The sequence below is a fragment of the Enhydra lutris genome, unplaced genomic scaffold (assembly GCF_002288905.1).
Source record: "Enhydra lutris kenyoni isolate GAN:26980312 unplaced genomic scaffold, ASM228890v2 scaffoldscaffold42, whole genome shotgun sequence".
NCBI lineage: Eukaryota > Metazoa > Chordata > Mammalia > Carnivora > Mustelidae > Enhydra > Enhydra lutris.
The window spans coordinates 17,102,491-17,118,795 of record NW_019154126.1 but is presented as its reverse complement, the minus strand read 5'-3'; the positions used below and the strand labels follow the sequence as shown (position 1 = coordinate 17,118,795).

Below are 16,305 nucleotides of genomic sequence, written 5' to 3'. Positions count from 1 at the left end.
GCTAAGTAGGACTTACCGAATGTCACATGAATAATTGAGATGATTTTAGGTTCCTTTGCAATACAGAAACATATCTCATTAAATTTCTAAAAAGAAAAATACCTTCGTGTTTGAGTGGGAAGCAGCTCAGTGGCTCTAGCAGATCTCTTAAAGAACAACAGGTATTAGTCCCTTCAGTGAGTGATAATATATAAAGTGTACCTTTGAGGAATATACTGTTAGATTAAAGTGGTTCAGACTGAATTCTCAGACCAAATCATCTAATAATAGAGTTTTGGTAAATGAAATTCAGATATTCTTAACTTACTGGACTCGTGTCTACTCTAAAATTAAATAAGTATCATTCTAGTGTCAATATAACCAAATGTATCAGTGTAACAGTCAAAGCTATTATTTATTGAAATGACATATAATATGTTAACTATCATAAGTATTAATTCAGCTCTGATATGAAAAATTATTTTTAAGCATCAAGCATGCATTGACCTTTAAAATGCTTTGTAATTTGATTAGATTAGTAGAATAAGCAGCCGTATTTTGGCATACTTTGGTATTTTTCCATAGATAATTTGTATTCTCAATATTTTTTTTTGTTGTATCTTGTTCCAGTGATCGTGGTGGAGAAGACCCAAACCAGAAAGTAATCCATGGGGTTATTAACTCCTTTGTTCATGTTGAACAGTATAAGAAAAAATTCCCCTTAAAGGTAAAAAGCCTCCTTTAAAAACATAATCAGACCTCTAATTTCTTAAACTACCTGTTCTAATTTTTTAAATGTGATTTTAATTGATTTATTTAGTTTTATCAGGAAATCTTTGAGTCTCCCTTTCTGACTGAAACAGGAGAGTATTACAAACAAGAAGCTTCAAATTTATTACAAGAATCAAACTGTTCACAGTATATGGAAAAGGTAAGAAAGAACATATTACGCTAACTGCATCATCTCATATATAAGACATGATTTTATTTAACATTTATTTTCTTAGGTAATACATTTTTTTGGTGGAAAAGGTTTCTTTTATTTGATCATTACTCTGAATTATAGTTAATATGCAGTACCTATTGATAAGTCATTGTTCTTGCTATGGCATTCTCCATGGGAAAAAGTTCTATCCAATTTTCATCATGGTTGATGCTTCTTGATAAATCCTGATTACTTGATTGGCTTGTCTTTAAAATTAATGCTCACATTCTTGGCAAAAGAATAAATTATATCTGTGTTTAGCATAGAGGCTAGGTGTTTGGGTTTTTATCTTTCCTTCTTTAAAATGGAAGGAAAAATTTAATAATTCTGAATACTTGGTAGGTTACTGTTTTGGTCTGTTCAGTTTTTGGAAGACTGAGAAAAACCTCCACAAGAAATTTTAATTACTCCTTAAACCAACACATATTGATTACTATTTAAAAATTCCATGTATACTTTTTTTTTAGTAAAGAAATAATTGTGTTATAAAGTCAGTCATCGTATAAGATGTATTAAATTTTTAGCCAGGTTTTTTCATTTACAATATTGAATTCCAGGCATTTTATTATACAATGATTTTTGTTAGTTTGTTTAGCCAAGAAGATAATGTATTTCAAGTGGAATAGCTGTAGAATGGCCTCCATAGATCACAGGTCAAGAGATAACAGTACATTGTTACAGATTCCACAAAACCCAGATCTAGAAGTCTGAGTTGTTTTAATTCTTTTCTGCTGTTGTCACTGATTAGCTCTAGGACCTCGAGTTAAGCCTTCTAGGACATTTTTCTCCATCTATTAAGTACAGGTTATACCAGGTCAGTGGCTCTTAGCTTTAAGCCTTTTTGCTTCTTAGACTCTTGTTAAAGGTTCTAGATCCAGTCCTGAAAAGTGCACATGGATTATCAGTAATACACACACACACACACACACACACACACACACACACACTCCTTGTTATATTTGGCTCTCAAAAAGAGGCCCTTGACAAAAGTATTATATATTCCACTTACATGGAATTTCTCTCTAGAATATGGAATATCTAGAATAGGTAAAGACAAGAAGTTATTGGGAGGAGAGAATGAGGAATTATTGTGTAATGGTTACAGAGTTCTTTTTGGGTGTGATGAAAAAGTTTTAGAAATAGACAGTTGCACAACATTATGAGTATAATTAATGCAACCGAATCACACACTCAAAAATGGTTAAAATGGCATATTTTATGTTACATATATTTTACCATAATTTTAAAAACACTAATAATGTAATATACCCCAAACCATTGAATTATATTTTTAAGTGGGTAAATTCTACAATAAATAAATTATATCTCAAACTGTTAAAATGAAGGCCACTGGAAATTATGTTTGGGAAATAGCATTTGTAAGCGTAGTTCATTTAATTAACAGACTAATGTAGTCTTCCTACTTCTCGTTCTCTATTTTACCTGTAGTTTCAGCCTTTTCTCCCCAGCTGTAAGTGCTTTTATAGCTCTTTGAAGCCCCGCATTGAGACACTCCACTCTTGTCTACCTTTCTTTTGATATGTACCCGTCCCCTTCCATTATCATTAATTTTTTTCCTTTTCTCATCCTCCATCACCTCCCCACTCTAATTCCTGTTGCATTTAGTTAATCCATAAACATTAAATCCGTAAATGACTAATAGGCATAATCCTTTTAAGGGATGTTTTTCTTTCAAAAGCAAAAGTTTTTGACAAAAATTACTTTCTTAGTTGATTAAATATGCACTGAACATATTATAGTCCAGATACCTTCTTGCCTGCCTTTGGTTTTTGTGACTTTGTCCTAGACTACTGGCACCACAGGGGAGTGTAGTAGGAAAGATAGGACAGTGAGTTTCTCTTCAGTCTTTGCCTCATTTTCATCAAAAGGTATCTGAGAGGTAACCAGGAATGATGTATTATTTCCCCTTTCAACATCACCTTCCTTTCCAGTATTACCTTCTTATGCCCCCGCAAACTCGGCAGTATTCTCCAAGGCTTAACTGTGCATAGTTCTCTGGGACCATTTGAGTTCAGAAAATCTAGTTACATAGCTTCAAATTGCAGAACCTTTTCCAAGTCTAAACATTTGTATGTATATGTGCTATACTAGCTGGTTTTTATTGTGAATGTTGTTTTGTTTTGAGGTAGAAATTAGCCAGATTCTCTAGCTGTTATCTTCATTAGCTTGTTCTTGTTAATATTAATCAGTGTTTTATTGGTAGCCCAGTGTTTCTTATGTAGGATAAGCTTTACTAAAGCTCTTAATTGACATATTTAACTATGACTAAATATAATTGACTTTAAAAAATGTTTATGAAATCTTTAATTTGATAATTATCATGTACATACTGTTTACATTGACATTTTATGAGACAAGGAACCAACATAAAATAATTAGATCAATCTACTTAATCCAGTTGATGTAAACTGTTTTTTAGTTTGATAGTTAAATATTCATAAAGTGACCACCTGTTCTGGTTTTTTAATAATTTTTACCCATTTTTACTGTTGCATGTTAGGTTACCTATATAATAGCATGATCAAGGTTATTAAATGAAGACAAAATGCAGGCCACTTAACTTGAGTTCATGTTCATGAGATTTTGGTAAAATGTAGGTGATAACTAATAGCCTAAATAAAATTTAAAATGATTTATGGAATGTGGGTTTAAATTGGTTATATAATCCTTATTTGTTACCTGGCCATCTTTAATTGAACCATTAAAATTAGGCTATCTAAGTTACTTACTGGTATTACAGGTTTTTCCTCATAATAGTTGCTGACTGTAAAAATATATTTCTAAAGGTTCTAGGTAGATTAAAAGATGAAGAAATTCGATGTCGAAAATATTTGCATCCAAGTTCATATACTAAAGTGATTCATGAATGTCAGCAACGAATGGTAGCAGACCACTTACAGTTCTTACATGCAGAATGTCATAATATCATCCGACAAGAGAAAAAAAATGGTATGTGATATGAAACAGTGAGTACGAATAGAAATTAAATTATAAATCCACTTTCTACACATCTCCAAGCTTTCTTAGATTTCAAACATTTTTAGTACTAGTCTAAAATATTCAATATGCCTTTTTATCAATTCTTAATAATCTGTTTTAAAAGACTGTTTTTGGGAAGGTATGTTTTCAAAGTGTATTCCAAAGTCAAAAGAAAAACTAGAAAAAAGTGTTTGTACATTTTTACATATCACAAGGCCTAATTTCCTTAATATATTAAGAGTTTCTACTAAATAGCAGGAAAACAAAGATGAAAAGGAAATACACATTTTAACCAGCTGAGCCACCCAGGCACCCTTGAAAAGGAAATAAACATTTTAAATATGTGCAGATACTCAATCTCGTTCAGAATAGAAGAAAATACAAAACAAAGACATAGTGAGATACTAGTTATAAGCAGTAAAAGAATGGAACTTGTTTTTTTAAAGATTTTATTTATTTATTTGTCAGAGAGAGCACAGGTAGGGGAGCAGCAGGCAAAGGGAGAAGCAGTCTCCCTGCTGAGCAAGGAGCCGGATGCGGGGCTCTACGTGAGATCATGGCCTGAGCCTAAGGCAGACACTTAACCTGCTGAGCCACCCAGCTTTCCAAAATGGAATTTTTTTTTTTAAGATTTTATTTATTTATTTATTTATTTGACAGAGAGAGAGAGAGAGATCACAAGTAGGCAGAGAGGCAGGCAGAGAGAGATTGGGGGTGGGGTGGGGATGTAGGCTCCCTGCTGAGCAGAGAGCCCAAGGTGGGACTCAGTCCCAGGACCCTGAGACCATGACCTGAACCAAAAGCAGAGGTTTAACCCACTGAGCCAACCAGGCGCCTGAATTTTTTTTTTTTTTTTAAAGGAGAAAATAGCACTAAAAATTTTCAAATAACAGGGAGTAAATGTAACAAGATACTTGCAAGACCTACACAGAAAATGAAACATTGTTGAATTGAAAGTAGCATTGATTTATAGATCCAGAAGAATCTACTCAAAACTAAAGTGGTTTTTCGTTTGTTTTAATTCTGAAAGTTAAACTCTTAGACTAAGAAAAATCAAGACGATCTTGAAGACTATCATGGGAAGACTTTGCAGGATGGCATGACTTACGATAAAACCACAGTAATTAGGACAATGAGACATTGGTGCAAGGGTAAACAAATAGACCAATGGAATAAAATAGCCTATAAATAACCCGTGCATAATAGGTACTTGATTTGAGACCAAGGTGACACAGTAGAGCAGTGGGTGAAAGGTAAGTCTTTTTAGTATAATGCTGAGTCTATTGGATGTTCTCTTGAGAGAAAGTAAAATCTGATCTCTACCTCAGACACCATATACAGAATCAATCAATACATTTTAGGCTTTTGACCTACATGTAAAACAGTAACACTCTGAGAAGATAATATAGGAGAGTAACTTCATGACCTTGAATTAAGGAAAGATATTTTAAATGAGACACAAAAAGCACTGACCACAAAGGGAAAGATTGATCAAGTGGACTGCATTTAAAAACAAAAAAACAACTTTTGGATCATTAAAAGACCATTCAGAAGACAATCATAGGGTAATATATTTGCAATCACTGAAAAAGGTTTATGTCCAAAATACAAAATGGTCAAGAAATTTGAATAGGTACTGCAGAATAGAGGATATCCAAGTGGCCAGTAAACATATACAAAGGCCCTCAATCTTATTAAAATAGGAGAATGTGAATTAAAAGCTGCACTAAGATACCAGTACTCACATTTTGATATAAAATTTAAAAGACCGAATATAATTAGTGTTGTGAAGTGTGTAGACTAGTAAAAAGTTGTTATATACTGTGGACTCAGAGTATAAGTTGATGCAACTACTTTGAAAACTGACATTGACTCTTAATGTTGAATGTATACATATCTTCTGATCCAGCCGTTCCAATTCCAGATACCTAATGCCCTGCCCAAACTACATGCAAATATATACAAAAAGGTGCAAGAGTGTCTATAGCAGTATTATTTGTATTAGTTCCAAACCAGAAAGAACTCAAATATCCAATAACAGTAAAATAAAGTACAGTATACTCCTATAATAGAATATTATTAGAGAAGTGAAAATGAACAATTATAGCTACATACAAAATGCAGGTGAGCCTTATAAACATGTTCAACAAAAGAAACCAAACATGAAGGAATTGTATGATTGATTCCATTTTTATAAGTAGTTCAAAACAGGCAAAACTAATCTGTTGGTTGGTAATCATTATAATGATTACCTGTGTAGAAGAGCAAGAGGAATAGTGATTGGGAAGAGGTATGAAAGGAACATTTAGGTGTGGGAAATGTCTCTTTCTTACTCTGTGCAGTGATGACGTGGGTATGTATGTGTTCACTTGTGATAATTCATTGAGATATATACTTATAGTTTGTACACTTTTTGTGTATTGTTATATTTCAATAAGAAGTTTAAAAAGCATTGCATTGAGACATCATTTTCATTTCTCAATGGGAAAGATCAAAATGTTTGATTACATGTTGTTGGCAAGAGAACTTCCTATTATTGGGAGCTGTTTTATAAGGATCTGTCTATAAGATGAAGCTCTTGACACAGTAGTCCCACTTCCAGGAATCTATCCACAGATATCTTTGTCCATATACAGGATTATTAATTGTAATATTGTAATACCAAGGATTGGAAAAAAACAAATTTGCATCAATATTTAAGAAATTTTAATATAGCCATATAATGGAGGTGCTAAGGCAGTTGTAAAATTACCTTTATATGATGACATAAAAAGATCTTTCAGTTAAAATGTTTTGTTCTGCAGTTGCAAATAATACACAAAATATGCTACACTATTAGTGTAAAAAGGCAGAGGGAAGACTATATTTGTTTGAATGTGTGTGAAACATCTTTGAAATGTTATTAACTGTAATATTGCTTTCCTGTTGATGGTCGGGAGATGGGTGTAGGGCCCTTTCTTTGCATTCTCTTGTAATTCTGCATTTTGAACCATATATTACCAAATACATTAAAATATTTTTTGAACTCTTTGGAAATTTAATAATCAAACTTCTTTTTCTCTTCAGACATGGCAAATATGTATGTGTTACTTCGTGCTGTGTCCACTGGTTTACCTCATATGATTCAGGAGCTGCAAAATCATATCCATGATGAGGGCCTTAGAGCAACCAGTAATCTTACTCAGGAAAATGTAAGTGATATAAGGAACTGGATATTTTTCTCTTAATCAGATTATAATGGAATTTTTCTTGACTTTACTGTTTTCAACAATGCCAGAAAAATCGTGCCATGATAGCAAATGAAACATCTTTTTTTGTTTGTGTGTTTGTTTTAAGGTTTTGTTTATTTATTTGACAGACAGAGATCAGAGAAGTAGGCAGAGAGGCAGGCAGAGACAGAGAGAGGGGGAAGCAGGCTCCCAACTGAGCAGAGAGCTGATGTGGGGCTTGATCCCAGGATCCTGGGATCATGATCTGAGCCGAAGGCAGAGGCTTTAACTCACTGAGCCACCTAGGCACCCCAGCAAGTGAAATACCTTTATTAAAATGTTTTAAACCTGTAGTTGGCCTCATTCTGGAATTACCACATTATTAGGAAATCATTGAATGAAATAGGCTTTCTCTTAGTCATATTGATGTGTTCATTGGGCAGTTGTTAAGTAACTTCTCACAGAAAAATATGTTTGCTGTTTCTAAATGATTGTGTTTCTATGTAATTGGCATTAATAATTGTAGTGGTAATGGTATTAATCGGTGGTTATACAGACAAGTTACAATTTGCTTTCTTTATATATGCTCCAAATTTGGTAGCCCAGGAAACAATTTAGATTAAAACAATCTTCCCTAAATATATGCTTGCTACCCACAATATCCAGCAGTGATCCTCATGTCCCTCATACTCATCTTTCTGAAGAGTTCCCTGCCAATTAAATGACTATTTACAGCAAAGTGTCTTTCCTCTCGAAATGTGTTACTATCGTCAAGTCTTGCTGTATCACCTTCTTTGTTATTACTTTAGTGATGGCTTAACCAGTAAGATAGACATGACGTGAAATGTTACTTCTCTTCCTGAAGTAGAGCTTTGGCTCTTCATTTCAGTAATTTCTATATGGACATCATTGTTCAGGAGCATTTATTAAATGCTGATCACTTCAGTGATTTTATGTTCTGCCACAGTAATGCATAAATAAAACCATTAGTTTATGTTATTAGTCTTTTAGGTTTAGGGTGCTAAATGATACTGAGCAAAGAGGCATAGGGCGTGGTGTCAAGGACAGGGGGTGGACGTGTAAGAGAATACATCTGTAATAGACTCAAATAATTTTATGACAAAGTTCCCTCCATTAAGTTCAAAAACTCACTTTTGCACTGCTAGATACTTCTTACCTCTGACATGTGGGAGAATTGTACTGCTTAGGTCAAGGATCTCTGTTTTCTCAGACTCTGGCTTTTTAACTCTTCTTTCACTCTCAGCCTTCAGTAGCTTTGAAGGCAGTTTTGGTGTATGTAATCCTCTGTGAAAGTGGTAGGCCTGGCAGTTCGTTCAGAGGCTGTATCTTGTTAGCCTGAAGATACGGTGTTCCAGTAGAGAGGAGTGTTTTTAGTGGGTTCTTCTGGCAGAACAACTCCAGTCCTGCATTTCTCATGTTGAATGACAGACTAATTTCAATATTAAAGTTTTAGATTTTCCAGGTCATCTTAGCTAAAAACATTTTTGAGGGTTTGTGTGTGTGTGCGTGTGTGTGTGTGTGTGTAACATTAATTTGGGGAAAACTTTACACATAAACAATTTTTTTTTAAAGATTTTATTTATTTATTTGACAGTCAGAGATCACAAGTAGGCAGAGAGGCAGGCAGAGAGAGAGAGGGGGAAGGAAGCAGGCTCCCCACTGAGCAGAGAGCCCGATGCAGTACTCGATCCCAGGACCCTGAGATCATGACCTGAGCCGAAGGCAGAGGCTTAACCCACTGAGCCACCCAGGCGCCCCACACATAAACAATTTTTTAGTAAGCCTCATTTTATCCTTGAACTTCTTAAAAGGTGATCTTGTACTTTGTATTTCATATTTTTAGATGCCAACACTATTTGTGGAGTCAGTTTTGGAAGTACATGGTAAATTTGTTCAACTTATCAACACTGTTTTAAATGGTGATCAGCACTTTATGAGTGCATTGGATAAGGTAACTTTTTAATACATAAATACATACAGTTTTCTTTAGGCAGTTTCAGAATGAGGGCTCCTAATTGGGTATATGATTTCTAATCTAGACAAAGTCAAAATAGAAATACAACTTTTAGATTAATAACTGAGTGATTAAATTGAATGCTTGAATTATATGGGAATTGAATTTCCCATGAGTATGCTACGTAGGGGGAATTGCTAATAAATTAGTATCTTCTAAAAAAAATGCTTGTATAACTTTAATATTCCTTAGTGCTGGTTTTTCCTTTAAATATAATACTAAGGTACTATACTGAATAATATTTGAAAAAAAAATATGTTTTCTAAATTTTTGGATTTTGGTATACTTTAAAATAAATTTTTTACATGGTTATTGTAAGATTTTTAAAAATGTAGTCTTATTTTATCTGTGTTCAGATACCAGTAATGAATTATAGAGACTATCTTTCGGTAGGAACAATATATACAATTTTTTATATAATTATTATGAGGGATAAAGTTAGAAATTTAACCTGCATTAAATATGAAAACAGGAACACACTACCATCAGAATGCTGTGTTTTGTGAAAGACAGTAACTTTTAGATATACAGATTATAGCATATTATATTGAACCAGCTGCACTTTTACCCCATTACTGGGGGCTAATTAGTGGTCTGTTTTCTTATTTAGGCCCTCACATCAGTTGTAAATTACAGAGAACCCAAGTCTGTTTGCAAAGCACCTGAACTGGTAAGTTTTGATGGTTGCTTAAAAGTAATCTTATGGAAAATCAGTATTAGAAAAAGAAAACTGAGGAGAGCGTCAAATTAATTTGGTTTTGTGTGTCTCTCAGAAAAACAGATGAAATTAAATTATTAAAAATAAAAACGATTGTGTACCTTGTGTATAATTTGGCATTTATTTAAGGAATGCAATCGACCGTGTACTAAAGGAATAAACTGACAGGGAAAATACTCCATTTCACAGTGTTTGGGATTTAAAATATGTGTGCTTTGGAATAATTTGCATTACTTCTCCTAGGGATTTTACTGATTTTATCTGAAATCTAAAGGAAATTGTGTGGTAAATTTTTGATAGCCTTTATAGGAAACTGACATACCGAGGTTGTTGTAAGATTTTTAAAAAGTACTTATTTAATATAAAAAACTATCAGAGCCTCTCAAAACTCATCTGGGTGTTCTTTTGAAACTTTTATTATATCAGTGCTTTATTGGGCTCTACACGTTGATTAGTTGTTTTTTTTTTTACTTATTTCTAGTTTTTTGTTTTGTTTAGTTTTGTTTTGTTTTTACCTTAGAGAATATATTTTAAGTTCTTTGGGGCATGTTCATAATTTCTAAAACAGCTTTAGGATGGCAAAGACCCTATCCATTGATCTTATTCTGTATTGTTGCCACTTTGCCTCCTTTGAGGCATGATATGTACAGAAGGGCCCTTTCTAAAATTTACTGTCAATTTCTACTTGAGCTTGCTAAGTACTGTGACAACTTATTAAAGAAGTCAGCGAAGGGGATGACTGAGAATGAAGTGGAGGACAAACTCACGAGCTTCATTACTGTTTTCAAGTATATTGATGATAAAGATGTTTTTCAAAAGGTAAGTTGTTAATAGAAAGCTTTAATTGTGTTTTAATCAGCTTTGACTTAGTTTTGAACTTTAAATCATCAGAAAGAAAGTAATCTTTAACAAAATTTTTTAATGCAGTTCTACGCAAGAATGCTGGCAAAACGTTTAATTCACGGGTTATCTATGTCTATGGATTCTGAAGAAGCCATGATCAATAAATTAAAGGTAATTTAAGCCTTTGATCTGATAATGTCCTAGAAATTATTCCATGAGCACATAAAGATATTCATTGCAGCATTATATGTAGTAATGAAATATTTCATTACTAGGTGTCTGGTTAAAAAATATAGAATGTATATTTGTGTGGTGGGATTGCAAATACTGAATTGAAAAGACAAAATCTTTCTTTATATATTGATTTAGAATCATCCACAAGATATAAACCTGTTAACTTTATAAAAGACTTGTATTTACTTAATGAATGAATACACCTAAATTATTCCTTTCACAAGTTTTAGAGTGAAATTGAATTTCAGGTCATTTTTACATCATTTTAGTGTATGAGAGAAATAGTAGTCGATTCATATTTATTCTGAGTTACTTAGTAGTTGATAATTCCTACATAGTAGTCATTGAATGTACTATGTGGTCCTTTTTAAATATACCATTCAGTAGTTACCTTTTGATTTTTTTTTTTTAAACATTTTATTTATTTATTTGAGAGAAGAGAGAGACAGTGAGAGAGAGCATGAGCGAGGAGAAGGTCAGAGGGAGAAGCAGACTCCCCATGGAGCTGGGAGCCCGATGCGGGACTCGATCCCGGGACTCCAGGATCATGACCTGAGCTGAAGGCAGTCGCTTAACCAACTGAGCCACCCAGGCGCCCTACCTTTTGATTTTTAAGAAATAATCTAAACACAAAACATTTTCTATCCCAAGATTAAAGATCCAAATTTTCTGACCTGCTGATGATACAGTTTTGAAAAATTTCAAGGAAGTGGATTTCATTATTCAGTAGATGGTATTAAAAATATGCCTAAGTACCCTCCTTTTTTTTTTTTTTTAAAGATTTTATTTATTTATTTGTCAGAGAGAGAGAGGGAGAGAGAGCAAGCACAGGCAGACAGAATGGCAGGCAGAGGCAGAGGGAGAAGCTGGCTCCCTGATGAGCAAGGAGCCCGATGCGGGACTCGATCCCAGGACGCTGGGATCATGACCTGAGCCGAAGGCAGCTGCTTAACCAACTGAGCCACCCAGGCGTCCCAGTACCCTCCTTTTGAAACTGACTAGTGATTCAAATATGCCTAGTCATCTTTCTAGGTATTTGATACTATATGTAAACCTCATAAGGTATCTTACTTACAGTAAATGGAGCATTTTGTAGTGTTGAAATAAGAAACATGAATTTATAGAAAAGTCTTTTTGTTTTAAAGGGAAATTTACTGTTTTATAAATCTGTGTTTTCATTTAGTCTGCATTGAAGAAGAAAAAATCTTTGTAAGGTTTTGTTTTGAATAGCTGCTTTGGGTTATGAATAATATAGGCCTTTGGAGTAAATACATAAGCAGGACCTTTGACCATAGGCCTATCAGTAGAAACACATTCTTAATAATCGATACGGTTTTTTATTTTTCTTTTTTAATCAAATATTTTTGAAAACTTTTTTCTTTTACAGCAAGCCTGTGGTTATGAGTTTACCAGCAAGCTACATCGGATGTATACAGATATGAGTGTCAGTGCTGATCTCAACAATAAGTTCAACAATTTTATCAAAAATCAAGACACAGTAATAGATTTGGGAATTAGTTTTCAAATATATGTTCTACAGGTATGAGTATGTGTTCCATTCTGGGCATTTATTAACCATTTCAAATACTCTGATGCAGAGAATTAATGAGTAGATGCCTGATTACATTTCTTTCAATCAGTGGATGGTAGCTTCTAAAGTTATGTGTTATATTGAATTAGAATGAAATGTGTCATGTTAGAAATATTGAGGGTTTTATCAACATTTCGAGGAAGGTAAAAAAAAATAGTGCTTTAGTCACTTAAATCATTTTACAAATTTTTACTTTTAATTTAGATGTTTATCTGTTGAACTTTTTTCCTTCTAGGCTGGTGCATGGCCTCTTACTCAGGCTCCTTCGTCTACATTTGCAATTCCCCAGGAATTGGAAAAAAGTGTACAGATGGTAAGTTTGCAGGAAATATGTTAGAAGACCAAAGAAACTTTAATAATAGTCTTCATGTTATATTACTTTAAGTATATTTCCAAAGTCTTAAGGGCTCATATGATATAAAAGTATATGCACAAATGATAGTTTTTCTGCTTGTAGGAAGAATGTATATTGTAGTTATTTAATACTAAAACTACAATGCTAAGGGTGTCATACAGTTCTTTGTCAAAGTGTGTCTCTTATTTTTATTAAATCTGCTCTTAAGCAGTTTTAAACTACAGAAATTATTAGAAGAAAGTTTAGAACTCAGTACTTAAAAAAGTCATTTTCTAATTTTTCATTTGAATTTGGAGACATTTTTATGCCTCCACATTTATCCCTTATAATAGTTATTTTTATTTCTGGCCTGTAATTTAAGTAAGTATATATGGAATGTGAAATCTAGAAAAAATGCTTTAAAGTGCAACTGAATATAAACCTTACAATGCTTACCATAAAACTTTTAAAGACACTGTATCTTTACAGTTTTATTGGGATATGATTAATATATCAGATGTCCTAGTCTGTTGAGGTTGCTCTAATAAAATACCACAGACTGGGCAGCTTATAAACAACAGAAATGTATTTCTCACAGTTCTGGAGCTGGAAACCTGAGATCAGGATGCTAGCATGGTCAGGAGAGGGCCCTCTCCAGGTCACAGACTTCTTATGTCCTCACATGGTAAAAGGGGTTGTGGGGTCTCTTTTATAGTAAGCACTAATCTCTTTTATGAGGGCTCCACCCTCATGATCTGAGCACCTCCCAAAGGCCTCACCTCCTACTACTACTATCATATTGGGCATTAGGATTTTAGCATATGAATTTGGAAGGGACACAAATGTTCAAACCATAGCATTATATAATTAATTCATTTAAAGTATAGTTTCAGTGTTTTTTTTAGTATATTCACAGTTGTGCAACCACGAGACACACACACAGTATCAGAACATTCTTCTTGCCCCAGAATTGCCCCTCCAAAACCCCTACCCATTAATAGTCATTCTCTGTTTTCCCCCAACACCCTTCCTCACCCCTCCCAGTCCTAGGCAATCTACTTTCTTTCTCTGTAGATTTGCCTATTCTGGACACATAGAGTCTTAACATTTGTAACTAACTTAATTCACTTAGCATAATGTCAAGGTTCATCCCATGTTGTCGCATGTATCAGTAGTTCCAGTGCATAGATGTACCACATTTTATTTGTCCATTCATTGGTTGATGGACATTTGGGTTGTTTCCACCTTTTTGGTATATGAAAATGCTACTATGAACATTCATGTACAGGTTTTTGAGTGGACATTTTTCATTTCTCTTGAAACTGACCCTTGATTTGCTAACTCACCAAAAGAGGTTTCTTATTTCTTGACTCAATGGAAGTTTGAATAGCAGTTTTTCTAGAGAAATCTTCCTTATCGTATTTGGGCAATAACTTGAGGTTGTGATCCAGTGAATTATGCATACATTATGAAGTTTAAAATGAAAATGGTATTTCATTACACTATTCCCTAGAGATGTTTGCAGTTATTTGAGTCATTTTTTTCAAGTGTGTTTTCTGTTTCTTTTAAAATAAGGATTATAAAGAAAATAACACAGTGTAGACTCTGAGTCATCATTTCTGGTTTCCTATGTCTATTCTGCCATTTTCTATGCTCTGTGACTTTGGGCAAATACCTTTTTGATATTTCTGATGATAGGACTACTCAGAGTGTTGATACAAAAATAAAATGAAATAATGTAAAGCACTTAGCCTGGTATATAGTACGTACTCAATAAATGGTAGCTGATAGAGAGGAAGTAATAGTTATAGTAGTAGTGGTCATAGGAGAGTAGAGAAGTATAAATAATCAGGTAGATTTCAGGATACCAAGCATTAGACTTTCAGACCAGGGGGTCTAACTTAAGGACTTCTTGGGTCTTCTTTAGAAAGGCATGATAGCATGATCATCTTAAAAACTATATGAAGAAAAGCACTCTGTTGAGTGGGCAGGTTTTTATGGGTTTTGCAGAAAGAATAGATGCAAGCTAGGGGCAGGAGCTGGAGTAGCCAGGTAAGGCATTTTGATGTACTCACCTTTAACAGTACTAAAACTTACTTCTTAAGAGCCTGAGGTTTTGAATTGCAATTAAGGCAGAGAATAGTTGCTGCCAGAAATAGTTTCCTTCTGACTTTATGTTGTTCTCTCTCCCCTTGAAATAATCATTTTCCAGTAACACTTTTTTTAACCCCTTCAGCTTTTATTAATGTATAAACCTTCATCAGGATTCAGTTTCCTCGTTTTCAAACAAATAATGGGTTCTTTTCTGACTATGAAATTATGATTCCAAGAGTATTATCCTCTCCATCTGGATTTTTTCTAATTACCAGTAGAGGGAGTTTGTCCTTCTATTTTTTCCTAGTGAATCCAAGTGTTCAGTTACCTAGGACTCAGAATCCATTGGTGTACTTAACAGAGTACATTTCCACACGTAAATTAATTCATCTTGCCTTAATGATCATTTATATATCTTATATCTTAAATATAGCTGTGTATTAAAAATTACTTTCGTTTTACACATATGAATCTTAAAACTGTGGAAATTGAGCTTTAATTAAAAGTAAGTTATTTTGCATATTAGACCAATAAATCTTCATTGTTGTACTTCCTTTGTACCTGCTCTACAAATCTGAATAATACCGAAGAAATATAAAGTATTATGTATTAATGCAGCTCTTTATTAGAAGTGAATATGAATTCTTTACTTTTTAAGGCCGTTTGAGGTTTTTTTTTTTTTAGATTTTGTTTATTTATTTGACAGAGAGAGAGAGAGACAGCAAGAGAGGGAACATAAGCAGGGGGAGTGGGAGAGGGAGAAGCAGGCTTCCTGCCAAGCAGGGAGCCCGATGTAGGGCTCGATCCCAGTACCTGGGATCATGACCAAAGCAGAAGGCAGATGCTTAACAACTGAGCCACCCAGGTGCCCCCAAGGCCTTTTGAGTTCTAATTAATACCCTCACATGGTATTTAAAGGATGGTGTCCTAGCCTGACAATTATTTATTTTAAAATGAGAAGTTTAGGCAAGGTATATATTTTACTAATAAACTTTGGTAACATAATTGTTTAATGATAGAATGAAGCAAGGTTTTATAGCATTTGTCTTTGAATACCAGATGAATTTATAATGTTTCCATTTGGTGCTCAGTCTTTTGTTCTTGGGTAGTTATAGACATGAAAATCTTTGTAATCAGATTTAAAATTTAATGGTAAAGGAATGTTTTCTGCTGGCTTATCTATATCATTATCATTAAAACTTTATGATAGTACTAGTTGCTAGGAGTAGAAAGAGGCAAAACATTGCTTTCAGAGCTTGGAATATACATCGCGACGCAGGGCT

The 16,305-nt window shown here is 33.8% G+C and overlaps 1 protein-coding gene across 4 annotated transcripts in view; it reads left to right on the top strand.

Moving 5' to 3' along the window:
- Window positions 1–16,305, top strand: part of LOC111155593 (cullin 2) — a 104,288-nt gene that overhangs the window by 76,128 nt on the left and 11,855 nt on the right. For all 4 annotated transcript variants that reach the window (XM_022515844.1, XM_022515845.1, XM_022515846.1 and 1 more), the window contains 10 exons: window positions 610–706; window positions 800–910; window positions 3,772–3,934; window positions 7,031–7,155; window positions 9,038–9,145; window positions 9,819–9,878; window positions 10,617–10,745; window positions 10,854–10,940; window positions 12,391–12,543; window positions 12,830–12,907. In XM_022515844.1, the coding sequence (XP_022371552.1) occupies window positions 610–706; window positions 800–910; window positions 3,772–3,934; window positions 7,031–7,155; window positions 9,038–9,145; window positions 9,819–9,878; window positions 10,617–10,745; window positions 10,854–10,940; window positions 12,391–12,543; window positions 12,830–12,907 (1,111 nt within the window). The remainder of the gene's footprint in view (window positions 1–609; window positions 707–799; window positions 911–3,771; window positions 3,935–7,030; window positions 7,156–9,037; window positions 9,146–9,818; window positions 9,879–10,616; window positions 10,746–10,853; window positions 10,941–12,390; window positions 12,544–12,829; window positions 12,908–16,305) is intronic.